Raw genomic sequence first — 18,013 nt, forward strand, 5'->3', positions numbered from 1 at the left:
ATTATATATATATTAATATTAATAAAATAAAATAAAAAATAATTATATATAATAAAGGGTATTTTTATCTTTTTATTTTCTATTCTTTTTTATTCCAAAGCTATTGTTACCAACCAAACACTGTAATAAGTCATAATAATTATTCATACTCTATTCCATTCATCATACCAAACTACATAAATACTCATTCTATTCTATTCTCACGTAATAATTATTCTATTCTATTCCTATCTATTCCGCGAACCAAACGTACTGTAATAGCTTTTTAAGTGCCCACTAATGGGCATCATTGGGAATTGAATACTACCCTGAAGAAACATCAACCGTCAGGTTTCGATCAAAAGGCAAAGAACCATGGGCATCAAAGGAACAAATCCCCTGAGTGTATGAGCTTAAGGAAGCAAAAGAATCAACCTCAGGTGGCCTCAAGACTGGTTCAAGGGAGGATAAATCATGGGTTTTAGGGTTAGGGTTTTGAGAATAATACTGGAAAATGAAATACAAATTTTTCTTTTTCAAAAAATTGGATTTATGAAGTGATAAATAGTTAATACCCAAATTTGCCCAGTGAAAATTCAAATGTATTGAGCAAGGTGTGTGAAATGGATCCTTCAAATTGAGATTCTATGTTGGTAATAAAGCAGAAGCAACTGAAGGAATATTGCTATGTTTTGCTACATCCCAGTGTAATGATAAGGCAGTTCCAGGGTCGTCACTTGTAAGAGAATTCATTCCAGTTTTTTACTGTTATGCATGGAGGTAAAAAGACCATCAGGTCTGGCTAGCTGCATTTGGATTCTGGCTAAAATGTTGGAAATAACACCATACTGGGTTGTGTTTTTTACCTTGGAAAATTTTGCAGGGTATGCACATGGCCTGACCAAGTAATTCAGTGGTAGCATACATAATCATGAGGTTCACATCATCCTTTTTCTAATCAGACACATTTGATCTCCAGATTTGATTCCCTCTTCTTCCATTCTTTCTGTCATATGCAACACTGAGAATACTGCACAACTTAGGTTACCTTGAACGGACCCAAGTGAAAAAGCTAGCCCTTTTGTTTCAGACACAAACTGGTGGGTTTTTCAACCCAGCTTGGTTCAGATTCAAGCAGCCTGATTATGTGCGGCGGTCTAGTTCAGTCTGTAAGTGTCCATGTTGGTTTCAGGATCCGGGCTTAATCATTTTTCACATGTTTAGGTGAATTTGTGCCAATGAACCTTTCCAACTTTTACCTTTCCTAGCACACAGTCAAAACCAAGAGACAAGAGTGAGGGACCGGCTTGGTAAGCAGGGTGTTCTGCTTTGGTCAAGTACAGTTAAAAGCTACAGCAGGTCCAGTTTGACTCAAAGTTTGGAATTTTTAGTTTCACTTGTTTGCCACTCCAGTTACGAAACTAGTTTCTAACCCGAGGTTGATTTCGTTTCCTAAGAGCTAAAGGCAAATGGCTATTTGCTTTGCAGCCGGGCTAAGACAGAGGAGCAATCCATATTTTTTTTTTAAATATTAATCTCATCAAACAATATATATAAAATTTTGTCATGTTAGGTGGCTAACAAGTGAAATTGCTTTCATTTCATGTTTTGTACATCCAACAGGCTACTGAGATCTGTACAACAGGTAAACAAAATCTAAATTTCTTCTATTCTTCAATATATGAGACAGAAAAATGACAGACCAAAAAATGACAACGTTCAATCAAGATATAGGCTAATGTTTCTGCTAACCAACTCCTTCTGAGTCAAAAGGGTGAAAAGAAAAATCCTATCACAGGATCGGAACCTCAAAGAAAAGCATCAATGAACTTCGCCATACCAAGAATCAGTTAAAAGACGTAAGCTACATGTGACTGAGTGCGTGCCAGTTTACGCTAGGGGCACAAAGGTCCGGTCTCCAACATGAATTACCATTGGAACTGGAAGAAAAGCCACCACTGTCCGTACACTCTGGGAAATTTGAAGAACTGGTTTCACCTTTCATCAGTTAGCAACTAGACTGACAAGAGGCTCACTCTTGCAGTCACTTCCAACCCGACATGACTTGAATCCAACATCACCATTAGCCTCTTCATTGTGTATAGCAGGGAGATTAAGATCAAGTACATCAGAGATAAAGCCTATTTGCATTGGAGGCTGTTTGTCTCTGGTTTCAGACTCTTTCAAGATATGAGACCTCTTGTGACCACCCAAAGCTTGCCCTGATGCAAAAACCTTAAAGCAGATTCCGCACTTGTGCACCTTACACCTACTTGTTCCATTACTTGTCACCCCATTTATTTCCTGCTCGACTGAATTCTCAACATTCTCAACCCTCAGAAATTTGGGACTAGCCTCAGTTTTAGGAGAACTGCTACTCTGGGTGTTTTTCTCACAATTCTCAATCTGCTCTATAGCACAGCTGTTACTCTTTCTGTGGAATGTTTGGTGACCACCAAGGGCTTGATGAGATTTGAAAGTCTTGTCGCAGATCCTGCACTTGTATCTGTTCTTTTTCTTGGAATCATCAGACATTTCAGAATTCAATGGAGTACATATTTGCTTGTTCGAAGAATTTCCTCCTGGTTCAGCGTCACAAGCATCAAACATGGCGTCTTTGCAAGAACTCAACTTTGTGGATCCCAAACCAGCTAAATCCAATCCTTCCATCAAATCCTGCCCTGATTCTACTTCAATAGACCTGAAGGTCATTTTTTCACCTGAATTTCTTTCCTCAATTTCTGTAGCATACAATTCAAATCCAGATTCATCTTCCACCGTAGACACCCTGAATTCAACATCCCTGCAGAACATGTCATTGGGAGCTTCTGATCCAATCTTTTCTTCCTTATCAGTCACAATCCCAGAATCCAATTCTTTACATTCACTTATTTTCTTCTCATAGAAAACATTCATAGAAACTGAAACATCGGGATTAGACTTATCCACTCTTGGTTTCTTCATCTGGAAAGACTCATCGCCATCACCAAAAGGAATCCCAATTTCGTTCTGTATAATTTCTTTACTTTGATGAAAAGATTTAATCACAGAATTATCAGAAGACTCCCTAGAAGAATTGAATTCACTCCAATTCCTTACACCCCAAGACAGCATTATCAAGCATAACGCAACATCTTCCACTTCTTGATCAATTTCAAATACATCAGAAGATTCATTCAAGCTAGAAGGTGAAGAATTTGGCGCATTACTGTACCTCATTCTTTTTGATCTCTTTTTCCTCACTGTTATGCTCTCCAAGACCAGGTCTTGCCTTGGACCACCAGGCCCTGGTTCACCTGAGACCCTAAGCTTCACAGGGTGTAACCTCATATGAGCAGTAAGACCCTTCAAAGACTGAAACTTCCTGCCACATTCTTGACAGTTAACTCTTTTCCTTTCTCTCCCAGAATGGTGCCTCATATGACCAAACAAAGCTTTCATTGACTCAAAATCTTTGCCACAAACTTTGCATTGAAACTTCAGCATTGAACTAGAACTACCATCAGTAAAGCTTAAGGATTTCCAGGATTTCTTGGGGTTATCCCTCAAGCCATAACCTTGAAAATCCATATTCTCCTTTGCCTTTCCTTTACCTGAATTCTTTTCCATTGAAAAAACTCACGTCTTGTTCTCTACCGCACAATGCAGCTAAGCATAGAAACCAGATCAAAAACCCCAGCAAAAACCACAACTATCAAAGAAGCACAAGAAACAGAGGAAACAAACAAAAAAAAAGGAAGACCCAGATCAAAAAGAAGGTTCTTTTAGTAAAAAGAGATGGAAAATCTTGAAACTATATGTAAGTAAAGAATCCGTATCCTGTTTTGTTAACCTGGTGGAGTTGAAAGCGTTAAACAAGATCTAGGTGGCTAAAGAACCCTCAACAAATAGTGGGTTTTGACTCTTTGTTGTGTATTCTTCACTGTGTTGTTTATACTAAGCAACCAGAGGATCAAACTGAAAGGGAGAGTTTTGGTTAAGTAGCTGTTGCTTGTTTTTGCAGTAGTAAGCAAAAAAAGACACGAGAAATGAAAGGAAAAGAGAGAGAGAGAGAGAGAGAGAGAGAGAGAGAGATTTACTTCTTGAAATCCTTGCATGTCAAGCAAAGCTACAAAGGTTAACAGGGCTTGGGAAGAGCCTTCTATTCTCTCCACTGCACGATCGAACTGCCTAGCATACGGACAAAAAAATTAAAACAAAGAAAATTGGCTATATTCCAAATAAAAGACCCAAAAAAAAAAAAAGGAAAGGTTTTTACCAAATTTTTTGTCACAATTTTTACACTTGAAGTCCAATTGATTGCAAAAGCTCCTGAACAATACATAAATGATAGGAGAACCAACAAAATACAATTAAATTGTACTGATTTTATTTTTGTTTTGGTGTTTGTGATTTATTTTAAATTTATGTTAAAAGTAAAAATTTGTAAAAAGAAAAGTGATATTATAAATTATGTAATTAGTTTTTATACTTTTTAAAATTAACAATATTAGTCTAGTATATTAAAAATTTTCTATTATCTACATTAATATGACATTTGACTGTACTGACATGACTTTTTTTACTGATGTAACATTGAATTTAATTAAAGAACAACGATGAAGTGACATTTCACGAATGATGCAATAATAGTACTGACATGGCATATTGATATGGAATTTATAAATGCAGACATGAAATTAATCAACTTGAACTAATAGTTTTAAATAGGATTGAAAAAAAAATATTAATGATACGAATAAATTTATGAGATTTAAGAAAAAAATGTTATGAAATAAAGAAGAATTGAATTTTTGTACTCCTTAATTTAAAACAAAGAAAATAATGATGTGAAATAAATCAAAAATGTTATATCATAGTTAACACATTATCATATTTAATGCCACATCAGTAAAACAATATCATATCAACATAAATAACAGAAAAATTTAAATGCTATTAAAAATGAGATTAATATTATCAATTTTAAAAAGCAGAAAGATTCAATTTTTACAAATTATTGTATAAAGATTAAATCCACCACTTTGATAAACTATAGGGACTGATTTCATAATTTAACCTTAATTAAACTATAATTTAGGAAGAGATTTAAGATTTAACATTTCATTTTTTAATAAGTTTATTAATTACATGTACGTTACATGGTTTTTCTCATAAAATAGGAGTTTAATTTTAGTAGAAACTGTTTTTTTATTATAAAATTTGTATAATTAATGTAATGCTTACTAAAATTCATTAAATTTTATAAATATGATTTTAAAATTGAATTTATTTTTCCTTATTAATTCTAATTTATTAATTTAATTTTATTAATAATATACATAAATTAATTTTAAATTTATTTTAATTGGATATTTAACCAATATGAGTATTTAATGAGTAGTGTTTCCGGATAATAATTTCAAATTTTAAATAAAATTTTATAAGATTCGGGTACCTTATCAAATAATCGAGTTCGAACTAAAAGATACTTAAAAAATAATTAATATCTCTATTCCAAACAAAAATAAGTAAAAAAAAAAAAAGAAGTTGAATTAGGAAGTTAAAATGAAACCACATTGTAAAAGAGTTGTGATTAAGGAATGGAACATCTCTTTTTGTTTCCTTAGATTAGCCCAAGAAAGAGAAAAATAGAGAAATAAGTTGGAAATTAAAAGCACAGAAAGAGAAAAGAAAGGTGGGGAGAATCTTAGATAAGTGAAAAACATCAAAAACATGATCAACGGTTAGGATGATCCCATCAGAACCTTTCTCCCATCCATTGCCTTACAACTTTCTTCACATAGAAAGGAGTAGCAATCAAGTGGTGCCAAAAGCAATTTTTGTTTTATTAATAGAAATTGGAATGTGGGATGGTTGGTTAACTTTGGGAAATTAGGTTTCATTTTATCAAATGTGAGATTGACCTTTAACAAACTTCATTCTTGAGGTTGCCTTCATTTCTTTTCTTTTTAGTTTTTAACCATTTATTCTGTTTTGATGGTCAATTAATATTGGGAATACTTGTAAATGGTGAAGCACCTGTACAGTACTACTGGGTTCACCTCAATTAAACTCAAATCTTTATTGGTTACATGAATCAATGTTAGAGTAATTCTTGAGTTTGGCTCTACCTTTCCATTGAAAGGGCTTTGGTTTGGTTTTGCTTTGTTTATATTATCTCTTCATGTCATTAAACTCATTATGGAGAGTGGTTTGAGATTCTATATATCACCAACCCCTTGATTAGGACCTTAATTATTTTACTCATGAGGATGTGAAGATCTGTGGGCTTCTTAATTTGTTATTTTAATCTAGTGGAGACTTTGCTGCTGCTACTGAATCCTCTTGGCCATCTACTATTAACAGGCTGGCCAAACATAGATCAGATCAAAGAAAAAGGTCTGGTTGGTCACATTCAGGAACCAGGATAACCTACCCTATCATCGCATCAACTTTTGCCTAAAGGCTTATTTTCATATATTTCAAAGGAATAACTTGTGAGTTGCTACTGAATGTTGTTGTAACATCTCAATTTAGCAAATAAAAGAAGAAAAACAAATGAAGGTGAAGAAAAGAGAGACAGTAATGCATGAGAAGAATGTGGCTAGGAAGTCATATACTACTATTTGTAGGGTAAGAAATCCCACATGTTTTCATTAAGTATTGTTTTGACATTACCCATTGTCTACAATCTTCACTTAAGACCGTCCAAATTGATGCTTAAATTGGACAACTTGACACCTTGCATGAAAAAAGTTGGCTACCCATTGTCTTATACCCTCTCACATCATTAAAATGAAGACAAAAACCTCAACTTTTTGTGTGGTTGGTCAGTTAATCTAAGTCATCCATCGCCCATTTACCCACATCCATTGAAGGGGAAAAAAAAAAAAACACAAATGAATTTTTTACCACGGGATGGCTAATCTTGTCAGAAGTATGCAATCAACTGCTTACCAGAGAATGAGCTTTGAGCAAAAGCTTCAGCTAAGCTAAGATGTCAGTTTCATGTCTACCTATTAAGAGCGGGATTATAATTGAACAACTATGATGCCTCTCATTCTTCATTAAGTAGCTTTCTAATCTTCAATTAGTGATTAATGTTGGAGTATTATAAGTTTTTATTCTTATCGGTGGTAGATAATTATAAAGAGGTATGGTCTGGCATGCAACTTATCATATGCTATGCCTAATGTAACACTCTTACTGTGAAAACTGTTCATCACGTGTCACCACCTTGCAATTATCTCTCTCTCTCTCTTTGAGATATGAGGAAAGTACGGGGAGAAAGGGGATTCAAACCTTAAAACATGTCATCCAAAAGTAGGTGAATTCCCTACTTACGCCAAAGGCTTAAGAGTATGTTTCTTGGATCTTTCCTTAAACCAAAAATACTTCTTGATCTTTCCTTAAACCGAAAAGGAATCGTTCTGAAGTGACCGATCAAGCCAACAAAGATCATAACCATCCAACGTCAAGTAAAGAGAAGCCATCTCCAAAGTAAACCTACGTAACATTAAGAGCATACCCAAGGTTTGTGCAGCACCGCAGCACACAACCATCAAGCAGCATAAAGAAATTGCACACTAGAGGTCACTGATATAGCATGGGTATGCACAAAGAAGGGTCCTCGTATGTTCAAGAAAAAAGAGAAAGAGAAGTAGTAGGAGAACAGCTAAAGAAGTATTCAGCTACCCATCAGGCATGAATGACAAAAACTAGAATTTATTCTCACAGATTGTAAATGATTACATTTATAGCAAAGCCATCTTCGCTTGAATAAATACACCGCTACACCAAAAATTAAAAAAAAAAGTAGCAAATAAACACATTTGCTCATGCCAGATAAACACAATCAACAGACTCGCAAAGACCAAAACTAAGTCCAATCATGAGTTGAGGTCCCTTTCTACAGGGATCCCTTCTGATGGAATCACCACTCATCCTGTATATTATTCCCGAGAGACTGATCCTGATGAAGAAAAAGAACAGGATTCATGTCCTGGCGGTACTGGTGCTGCAAACTGCAAATTGAAGACAAAATTCCATGAGTTTCTTTGTCACACCCATGGATACTAACATACTCCCAAGAAACTAATCATGTAACACAATTCTTCTTGTCTGCTACATGCAGAAGTTCTCACTGGAAAATATATCAACCTTTATTTTGAAACAGCTGATTTTCAATCACCATGAGGATCCTTACCATCCAACAAACGTTGGAAAGCTCTATCAGGCTTAGCTTGAATTTGAAAGATTCAAGAGAAATCACTAACAGGAATTGAAAACACACCATTGTCAGCCTTGCATTCCTCAAAATTCCTTGGAGGAAGCACTTTACATTCAAACATTGCACAGCTAAAGAAATTAACTCTCCATTATGATATTGACATCCAAGTGCTATGCTTGGAAGGCTCCTAAACTTCATCCACCATTACTTTTGTCAACCTATTAATAGTGTGTGACCAGTGAAGTCAGTCACTCTTGACTAGGTTGGTTTGCATTCATCACTGTCTCAGGCAGACCACAGCAATCAACCTTCTCCCTCTGATACTCATATGATGTACATGAGTCATCTTGAATATCATAATCATCCTCATTATTCCCCTGAACCTTACTTGAAAGCTGAAAGTCACAGCTATCATAATTACCAATGAAACTTTCAACATGTGGTCCTGAAATCTCATCTATATCTCCCTCATCTTCTTCATCAGTTGCAGCTCTACAAATATCAGCAACAACATTTCCGGAAGAATCAACCCCATCCTCATCGTCATCCTCAATGTACTCATGGCAATCTTCCACATGGTTGTGTTCAAAATGAGCAGAAGTTCCTTGATCACTTGGAGATTCCACGACAGAGTCATCATCCTCTGCTGGAATTCCACACTCAGCTGTCTGCCACTCATCATCGTCACTATCAATATTTACAGGGTCAACTCGATTCTGCTCAGCACGTTTTCTGAGCATAAAGACATTAAAATAATAACTAACAAGGTCCCTCTTGCTATGGGAAGGGAAAACTGCAGGGAGATGATCCCAGAAATTCTTACCCAGTGACACAGGGTTAGTAAGGACGACATTTTGAAATGCTAGCTCTTCCTCTTCAGGCCATCTTTTTGCAAGTTCCTCCCCTGTATCACAGAAACCCAACTCCCCAAATATTTCCGGCCCAAGGTTCTTCCTTAAATTCTCTCTTGCTTCTGTCACATGTTGTCTAATGCATCTGATAGAACCCTGATCAAGGCACTCACAATCAATTCTGTGTCCCACATCTTCACAGCAAAACTTTGCAGTTGTTTCAGAATCAGGCATTGGAATGACACAAGTACCCATCATCTTCTTCTGATCATCATCATCATCAACCATAAGGCTTGCACATGATGATTTAAGGGGAACTTGAGGATCCGATGTATCTGGACAATCTGAAGAGCTCTTCAGACCCTGTTGCCTCCATTCTGGAATATTGGCTTGATGCTCTGGTCCAATAGAAACTAGCTTTCGAGGAGAAAGAATAGATGAATAGATCTCATCGGCATGAAGAAAAGCCCTAATTTGGTGTCCAGATGCAAAATATTCAGGAAACAATGGAAGATGAACTGCCACCTCTGACTCAGTATCTGCATCTATGCCATTGCTGTTTACCCACCAAAAATGAGGAACAGAACAAGAAGCACTAGTTTCATATTCCTTATTGGCTCCACTTAGCACTTTGTTGCATGGATCCTCATCAAACCTACCTTCATCTTGGCATTTACTGTAAATGTCCTCCCATTTACCTTCTTCAAATTCGAACTCTATCAGTTAGAGAAGCTTACTGAATGTTTTAATTTGACTGGCTAGGTATGGTCAGAAGGCTTATGCACATAATTTGATGTGATAAATGAAACATACGCAGGCAATTATTTTACCATGTTAAAAACATAACAAGTTTAGCGCACATAATATTAGAGCTGTGCAACCACATTCCAAATAAGCATCATAGGCAGATTCATCAAGTGAATGTTCCACATATTTAATCAATGAACTAAAAGAAAATCCACCTTTTGTTTGAAACTTGGAAAACACATGCTCATGTGTCTGTGCTTGTCTTATTGAATAGTATCTTAAGTCCTCTATGCAAAGATTGAGTTGTCTAAAAAACTACATAAGTTTACCTAATAATATCAAGTTCAGTATCATGGATCACAGAATTCATTACATGCAATTTCTAAAGTAAAAGGCCGCATGCCCAATCCAAGAACATATAATCTAGTTATGCATAAAGTTTATAGATATATCAAAATTGTAGTACCAGAAATTTGATGGTTCGGGAGAGCACCATTAGGATGAACACCATTGACAACTGAAGCAAAGCAGCTGGTATTTTCCCATTGCCTCGGATGCTTACAAACAACCCCTTGAGAGTCATCAACATAAGGACGTTTATGAATCATTTTAACCTGCAAGTAATAAGTAATCATATTTTAGAGAATAAAAGTTTATGCACCAGAGGATTTGTATGAGAAAGGACTTTGCTTTTCTATATCCTTCAAGGAATGCAGCCTAGATTGGAAGAATGAAGGAAAAGGATTCACATAGTGGTTAAGAGTCAACTGAGTTGAGTTGAGTTGTACACCTATAACTTTAAATGGCAGTGAGAAAGAACATATCCAGCACTTACAAAGAAGAACCTATTTTTAAGACAAGAGTCAAATTATAAATAATACCAAACAAAGATTAAAAAAAGAAAAAGAAGAAGAAGCAGCTTTGCATTTTCTAATAAAAGCAGGCTGCAAGCCTTGAAGAGAAATGAAAACAGGAAAAAAGTAAACATGCCAAATTACAGAGAATCAAAATATAAACAGTTAGCATATCATGCTAAATTTCAAAAGTGAAAAAGAAAAAACAAACAAAGAAAAAGCCAAATTAACAACACAGAGAATTCTAATTTTAACCTTTTCCACCGATATAAAAAATCAAACCTTTATTTTTCCTAGATTTCAAGATTACTATATACCATTTTCCTTTTTTCTCTTGATGATCTCATCCAAAAAAAACCATATTGTAAAAAACCACCATTCCAATATTAACCATTTTAATTAGCATATTTATCACTATATTTTTTTAACTATCAAAGTACCCAACAGCTAAAAAAAGCATGAAATCGCATTTAAATGAATAAATTAAAAAGGAAAAAATCTTGTAAACTATTAATTACAGTTAAAAATAAAATGCAAGTTTATATTTTGCATAATTAAGCTAAATGGACTTGTTATTACCTGAGAATTCGTTGACCAATCAGTTGAGAAATTTAAAAGAACCAGGAAATAGTAAATGAAATAAAAAAATGGATAAATAAAAATTATGCTTCTTAAAATAATTAAACACTGATTTGCAAGAAATAAAGGTATAGAATTAGAAATTTTACTATTTTTAAATATTTTACACAGGAAAAATAAAAGGAAAAAAAAAGGAGATACTTGTGAATAACAGAATCTCTATAAAGTTTAGATATTTAAGAATAACCAGAAAAATTCGAACGACCCAGAAAAAATTGAATCAATAAAAAGAAAATCCAAAGTCAAAATGTACAGATCAACGAAATTCCCTTTTGAAATCGAAAAATTTTCAGAAACCCTAACCCTAGAATCGAATTCAAGACACGGGAATGGGTGCAATAAGGATCAAATGAAAGAGGAGAAAACGAATAAACGGGTGAGAGTCGAATTGAAGAAACAAAAAGGAAAGAGTTGAAGGAATTTTAGATCAAAAAGGAGAGAAATCGAGACGGATTTAATTTGGGATCGCGAAATGGGTAAAGTTAGGGCAAGGTTTATTTATAGGAATCTGATTGGTGATCTCCGATGGCTAGAGGAAAACGGAGAAGTTACTAAAAGAGGTAGAATCTGTAGGAAAATTACGGAAAATGCCACTTTGGGATTCTAGGATCTGAGGGGGACTGATAAGGAAATGGATTTGTCTGACGACTTTGATGCAAGAAATTTAGGTTGATCGTCCACTTGCATGCCACGTGGAGGCATGTAGTTGGATGTTTTACTCCTTTGCTTGACACGTGCAAAATGTGTTTCTTTTCGTTGAAAATAATGTTAAATTTCATAGAATAGATTTAAAATATTTAGTGGTATAATTTATTTTTTTAAAATAGTTATCTTTTTTGTTTGCACTAACATATATTTATTTTTATTATTTCTAAAAATATACATTGAAAAATTTTAATATTTGATTATTAGTGCACAAATGTTTTAAACTACAAATTTTTCAAACAAAATATTTTAAAAATAAGAATAAAGAGGAAGAAAAAAATATAATAATAAAGCTTTTCATTTTTTTCATTATTTTATTTTCTTTTCTCCCTTTGTTTCTTTTAGTAAAAATTTAAAAACGTTTTAGTCATATTAAAATCCAAAACATCTAGATCAAATACATATGCTTGTATAAATTTTCTTAAAAAATAATTTTAAATTATAACTTTTTTTACGGTATTTGTTTGAAATTAAAAATCAATATTAAAACTTGATGTCGTTTCGATACCTTATTAATCGCTTATTTTTTTAAAATAATATTTTATTAATAAAATATCAAAGATTTTGTAATCTGACTGTGTATAGAAACTATACAATATCAATGCATCATATATTAATCTAAAATACTTTTATCTATAAGATACTAGGGATAAGAGGTTTGTACTTATAAAATTGTACCCTACACTTTCCTATGCCGAAGAAAGCATCGGCTTAATCCAACTAAATAGGTGCAGTGTATATATGAATTTTGCAAGACCAAAAAGGTTGCAACTTTTTAGCAAAGAAGGCAAATGGTTAAAAGTTAGGGTCAAACAATGGGATAACACTGATACCTCCTTTAAAAAGGTGTAATTGGATTTAAACCCTGGAGCTTTAGAGTTGAATATTTTTCTTCACCACTTCTACTCACGTTTAGACCAGTAGACTTCCGGTGTATGCCACATGTAGCTTAGTTGTCAGATTCAATAGCATCTTAAAAGCATGTGAAAGGCTTCATTTGGAACCTTCATGACCTCTCTTTTATACTTTGTCGTGGGGCTGGGGGTGGGTTGTTGGTTAACTGATGGCAACTCCTTCGATCTCAACTCATTCTTAGATTTTAAGCTTACACTAATGATTTTGTCCATGTTGACTGCAACTTGCTTGGTTAAGATTGTGATAGTTATGGAAATTTTTAACTGCAATGCAATTTTCCACCTCTGCAGGATTCGCAATGAAGAATAATATTTGCTCATTTGCAGAGAGAGGGACAGATATGGAAGTGGGACCCTTAGAGCCTTTTGTCTATGCATTGGCAACTCACTTGTGTCAAAGCAAAATCCAAGTAGAGTTGGCTTTCTTATCATGCATAGCTTTTTTGAACTTTCAACTGCTGTTTCTATGCTGAGCAGCACAATGGCTTATGAAAAGTAGAAGATTAGCCAACAACTCTTGTGGAGATCAAATGATCTTTGAGAGCATAAGTATTTCAATAAAGGGGCAAATGGTTTATGAAAATTTCACAGTTCTAAGATGACACAAGATTAAATCGAACAAGAATAAAGTTCTCAAACAAACAAGTAACAGAGATATGGTAATATTATCAAATACAATGTAAGGCACAACACAGAGCCTATTACTTTCACCATAATGGTAAATTCCAATTATGCTGGCTACTATGGGAAAGCAAGGAACAACAAAACTCGTCAAAAAATCAAGGCTAAAGAATCAAACTGACAGCCTCAAACTGTAATCCATTGACCGGCAACATAAGCATCCAACCTGTGCATCAAATTTATGCCACAGCAGGCATGTCCTTGAGCCATGGATCCAGTGGCTTACCAATTGAGTACACTATGAAACCAATCTCCCTGAGCTGGTCCACATTCACAATGTTCCTGCCGTCAAAAACAAAAGCTGGTTTTTGCATGTTGTCGTAAATCCTCTTGAAGTCAAGATTCTTAAATTCATCCCACTCAGTCAAAATGCAAATTCCATGTGCATCCTTTGTTGCCTTGTAAGCATCCCAGACACAAGTGACTTGCTTAACAGTTGTGGGACTCATAGGTTGCAGGTGAAGGGGATGATCCCAGTCGAACTTGTTCATAGTAAGGTCCCTCTGGATCTGGTCCTCAGTGACCTGCGGATCATATATGCTCAACTGAGCTTTGTCTCCCAAAAGCCCCTTGCACACATCAATGGCCGGGGTCTCCCTAGTATCACCAGTATCCTTCTTGAAGGCAAACCCTAAGATAGCAATCTTCTTGTTTGAAACTGTGTTAAACATTGAGGAAACAACACGGTTCACAAAACGGTTCTTCTGATAGTCATTGATCTTAATGACTTGCTTCCAATACTCTGCCACCTCTGGAAGACCATTGCACTCACAGATGTAAACCAGATTTAGAATGTCCTTCTGGAAGCAGGAACCACCAAAACCAACACTAGCATTCAAAAATTTGGGTCCAATCCTTGTGTCCTTACCAACAGCATATGACACCTGTGTAACATCAGCCCCAGTTGCCTCACAAAGAGCAGACATGGCATTTACAGATGAAATCCTCTGAGCCAAGAAAGCATTAGCAGCAAGCTTGGAAAGCTCTGCAGACCAAAGGTTGGTGGTCAGAATTCGTTCTTCAGGGACCCAATGAGCATAAACATTCTTCAATGCTTGGACAGCCTTATTGCCTTCAGGGGTTTCCCGGCCTCCAATGAGAACACGATCAGGGTTAAAAAGATCTTGAATTGCAGTTCCCTCTGCAAGGAACTCTGGGTTTGAAAGAATTTGGAATTTAATTCCCTTGCTATTATGGGTGAGAATCTTTTCAATTGCCTCAGCAGTTTTGACAGGGACTGTTGATTTCTCAACTACAATCTTGTCAGATTTTGATACATCAGCAATCATGCGGGCAGCACTTTCCCAATATGTCAGATCTGCAGCTTTGCCAGCTCCAAGGCCCCGAGTCTTGGTTGGAGTATTGACAGAAACAAAGACAATATCAGCCTCACGCACATGTTTCTCAACATCAGTGCTGAAGAAAAGGTTCTTGCCCCGACACTGCTTCACAACACCATCAAGACCAGGCTCATAGATAGGGAGCTGGTCACTGTTCCATGCATTAATACGAGGTATAGAGATATCAACAACAGCCACTTCAATAGATGGGCATTTAAGCGCAATCACAGCCATTGTAGGCCCACCAACGTAACCAGCTCCAATGCAACAGATCTTCACCATTTTCTTTGTATACTATAACCTAAACAAGGAGAACTATTCATATATCAGATTGTGAAAACCACCTTAATCTTCCAAAGCAGAAACAAAATGGTGAATCTAGAAGAAACTTAACAACCATTGTCATTTCAATAACAGCAAGATCCATATGGTAATTTGTATGTAGCAAGCATCTTGTCAGTTTATGTAATGTGCTATCAGAAAGCTTATTTCATCTGATTATGGCCTTTCCAAAAGCTTCCCTCAACCACCATACTAGACTAAGCTTCCTACTAATTCTTAAACGTGATTCTCTAAGAAACTAGAAAGTTAAACTGATATTGAAAATGAACTACTACTCAAGCATACCACAGAAGACAATAACTAGATAACAATATACTATCAGATCTGACTGAGGCATCCAAGCACCGACAAGTATCTCCAGTTAAATTTTAACTAACAGATCAATAAATTGAGCATAAGACAAATGATAGATCCATCATTTAAAGGAAAAGGTAATGAAAATCAATACAATTCAATTTAGATCCATAGACAATTAGCTTGGTTCAAAATTCCTATCCAAGTTTCGTGACAAATACATTAACACAATTACAGATCAACCAAAAGGACAACTTGGCAAACAGATCTGTCTAGTTAGCCGACTTAAAAACGTGCTCATTTTATAAAATAGAAACTACTCACTTTCATTTATGAAAAACCAATTTGAAAAAAGCAAGAGATTTTGAGTCTTTTCAAATAGAGACTCAGATCAAGAACTGCCAAGGAAGTATCTAGTTAACCATCAAAGCAACCTTAATTACAAAAACAAAAACTACCCATTTTAGTTCATGAAAAACCATTGTGGAAAAGGAAAGAAAGTTTGAATCTTGTCAAATGGAGACTCAGATCAAGAACAAGCACTCATAAGGACTCATTTTTAAGCAGCAAAAGAAGCAAGAAAAACACTACCCACAAAACGAAGGAAACCCAAATCAATAAAAAGAAAATGCAAAGAACTAAAAAGAATTGAAAATGGAATAATTTATGTTAATTTACCTTAAGAATCGCTCCTCAAAGATGGACAGAGAGTTCAGAGAAAGAGAGAAGTGAGGAGCTTTGCCTTAACGACATGAAATCAGAAGAGCGGGGTGGTCGTTTTATAGTCAACGTAGTTCCATTTGTACCCTTGTCATTTTCCAAAAATTCCAATTTAGCCGTCAAAGATGGAAGGGTAAATAGGTAAAGTGATTACCGACCGAAGTTCTTGTCAACTGAATTGAAATTACAGAAATGGGTACTGGTACAGAAGACGGTGCCGGATTTAACATCTTTATAATATTCTCTACGCGGTTCTTTCAACAGCAGGGCATAATCTGGTCTGTACTGCAATAGGAATTGATGGAGACCTTCCTTGATGTCACAGGCAACCCATTTTAGCCTTTTATAATGGTTTTTGACCAGTAAAAGGTTTTGTCAATGTGCTTTGCCTCTGGTAGCTTCATGGAATGTGGTTGGCTAGTTGTGTGAAGTGCTTTTTTACATCCAACTTTATCAGTTAATGTTCTGCTAGATTGTTTAATTTGAATAATTTTAAAATTAAGTGATTAATAGACAGAGTTTGTAACAAAATTAGGTTTAGTCACTCTATCTATATGTACAAAAGAAGCAGCATGAAAAGTAGATAATGGAGTATATGCAAAGTTGAAAAGCCAATTGCAATTTGGGAGTTTTAAGTTTCCATCACCTCTTTTGAAAAGCTTCACATGGGGATGGGAGGGGTTCTGCGATTAATGACATAAACTATGATTATTAAAGCTTTAATGTACAATTATGCTATATGGAACCTTTCTAGCCGAACCAAATTTTGCAAAAGTTTCAGCTGTCATCTATATTATATATACAGTGAGTCACTTTCCCCTTGGCATTCTTGCTTTGTAGGCTTTCTCTCATATCTTTTATCTTCAATACAATTTCTTTCATCTTTATGATGATAAAAAGGTTCTTGTCAGTATATCCAAAATAAATACAATGTCTTGCAACACTTCAATTTGCTCAAAAAACAACCAAACTGCAGATATGTAAATTATATTTTTGGGGCTGGCTGAATTTGTCACCATCTCTAGATCCTCCAAATTAATGATTGTAGAAAACCCTATTTGTGAAGCCAAATTTGCTCTGCCACTCACTAGGGAAAGAAGGTATGGAGTCTAATTGTCATGTTAGTTGAGGTTAGCTAGGGTTCTACAAATTTTGTTGGAAACTATATATTCTGATTGAAGTATTGTTGTAGAAAGTTTTTTATTTTTTATATGATCAATGATTTTCATGTGCATTAAGGTCCTGGATCATGACTAGTCATAATTATTAATTGCACAATTTTCTGGTGGGGAGAGAGAATGAAGGGGAAATCTTCAAAATAAAGAATGAACTTGCTTGAGGACTCAGGAAAAAAAAAGGTTTGAGTGCAATTGAAGCCTGTTCAGTAGTAGGAAATAAACAGGCTGGAAACCAAGGAATGAATCATAAGGAAAAAAGGTCCTAGTGATGGGGATGGCTCATAACAATGACAACAGGGGCATCAAAAATAATACTAAATAATATAAAAATTGAAATATAAACAAAATAATAAAAATAAGATGATATGTGGAACCAAAAACCAGTCCGAATAAGAGATATTTATTTTTAAAGAGAAAGGAATAAATCGTTGTAAAAAGATAAGACCTAAATTGACCGGTTAGCCCAAACTGGCCCAATGGACCCATTTGCTTGACTCTGACCCAACAGTATAGGCCGAGGATACAAATCCAGCCCAGGAGGGCTCCACTGTGATTAT

At 35.2% G+C, this 18,013-nt stretch overlaps 3 protein-coding genes across 5 annotated transcripts; all 3 read right to left on the reverse strand.

Annotated features, from left to right (window-relative positions):
* Nucleotides 1,788-4,036, reverse strand: LOC18601620. Its single transcript, XM_018118937.1, has one exon. The coding sequence runs from the start codon at nt 3,586-3,588 to the stop codon at nt 1,984-1,986; it is 1,605 nt and encodes a 534-aa protein (XP_017974426.1). The 5' UTR covers nt 3,589-4,036; the 3' UTR covers nt 1,788-1,983.
* Nucleotides 7,652-11,787, reverse strand: LOC18601621. Of its 3 annotated transcripts, none has more exons than XM_018120120.1 (3): nt 11,223-11,787; nt 10,256-10,634; nt 7,652-9,743 (listed from the first exon to the last, which is right to left on the reverse strand). In XM_018120120.1, the coding sequence occupies exons 2-3, from the start codon at nt 10,422-10,424 to the stop codon at nt 8,440-8,442; spliced, it is 1,473 nt and encodes a 490-aa protein (XP_017975609.1). In that variant the 5' UTR covers nt 10,425-10,634; nt 11,223-11,787; the 3' UTR covers nt 7,652-8,439. The 3 variants fall into 3 exon arrangements, with proteins under 3 accessions (XP_017975609.1, XP_007032692.2, XP_017975610.1); XM_007032630.2 differs by having other exon boundaries at nt 10,256-10,403; nt 11,223-11,786; XM_018120121.1 differs by lacking the exon at nt 11,223-11,787 and having other exon boundaries at nt 10,256-10,403; nt 10,580-10,824.
* On the reverse strand, nt 13,438-16,329 carry LOC18601622 (UDP-glucose 6-dehydrogenase 2). Its single transcript, XM_007032631.2, has 2 exons — nt 16,237-16,329; nt 13,438-15,223 (listed from the first exon to the last, which is right to left on the reverse strand). Exon 2 carries the CDS (start codon nt 15,202-15,204, stop codon nt 13,762-13,764), a length of 1,443 nt encoding a protein of 480 aa, XP_007032693.1. The 5' UTR covers nt 15,205-15,223; nt 16,237-16,329; the 3' UTR covers nt 13,438-13,761.

The sequence above is a fragment of the Theobroma cacao genome, chromosome 4, assembly GCF_000208745.1.
Source record: "Theobroma cacao cultivar B97-61/B2 chromosome 4, Criollo_cocoa_genome_V2, whole genome shotgun sequence".
Lineage (NCBI taxonomy): Eukaryota > Viridiplantae > Streptophyta > Magnoliopsida > Malvales > Malvaceae > Theobroma > Theobroma cacao.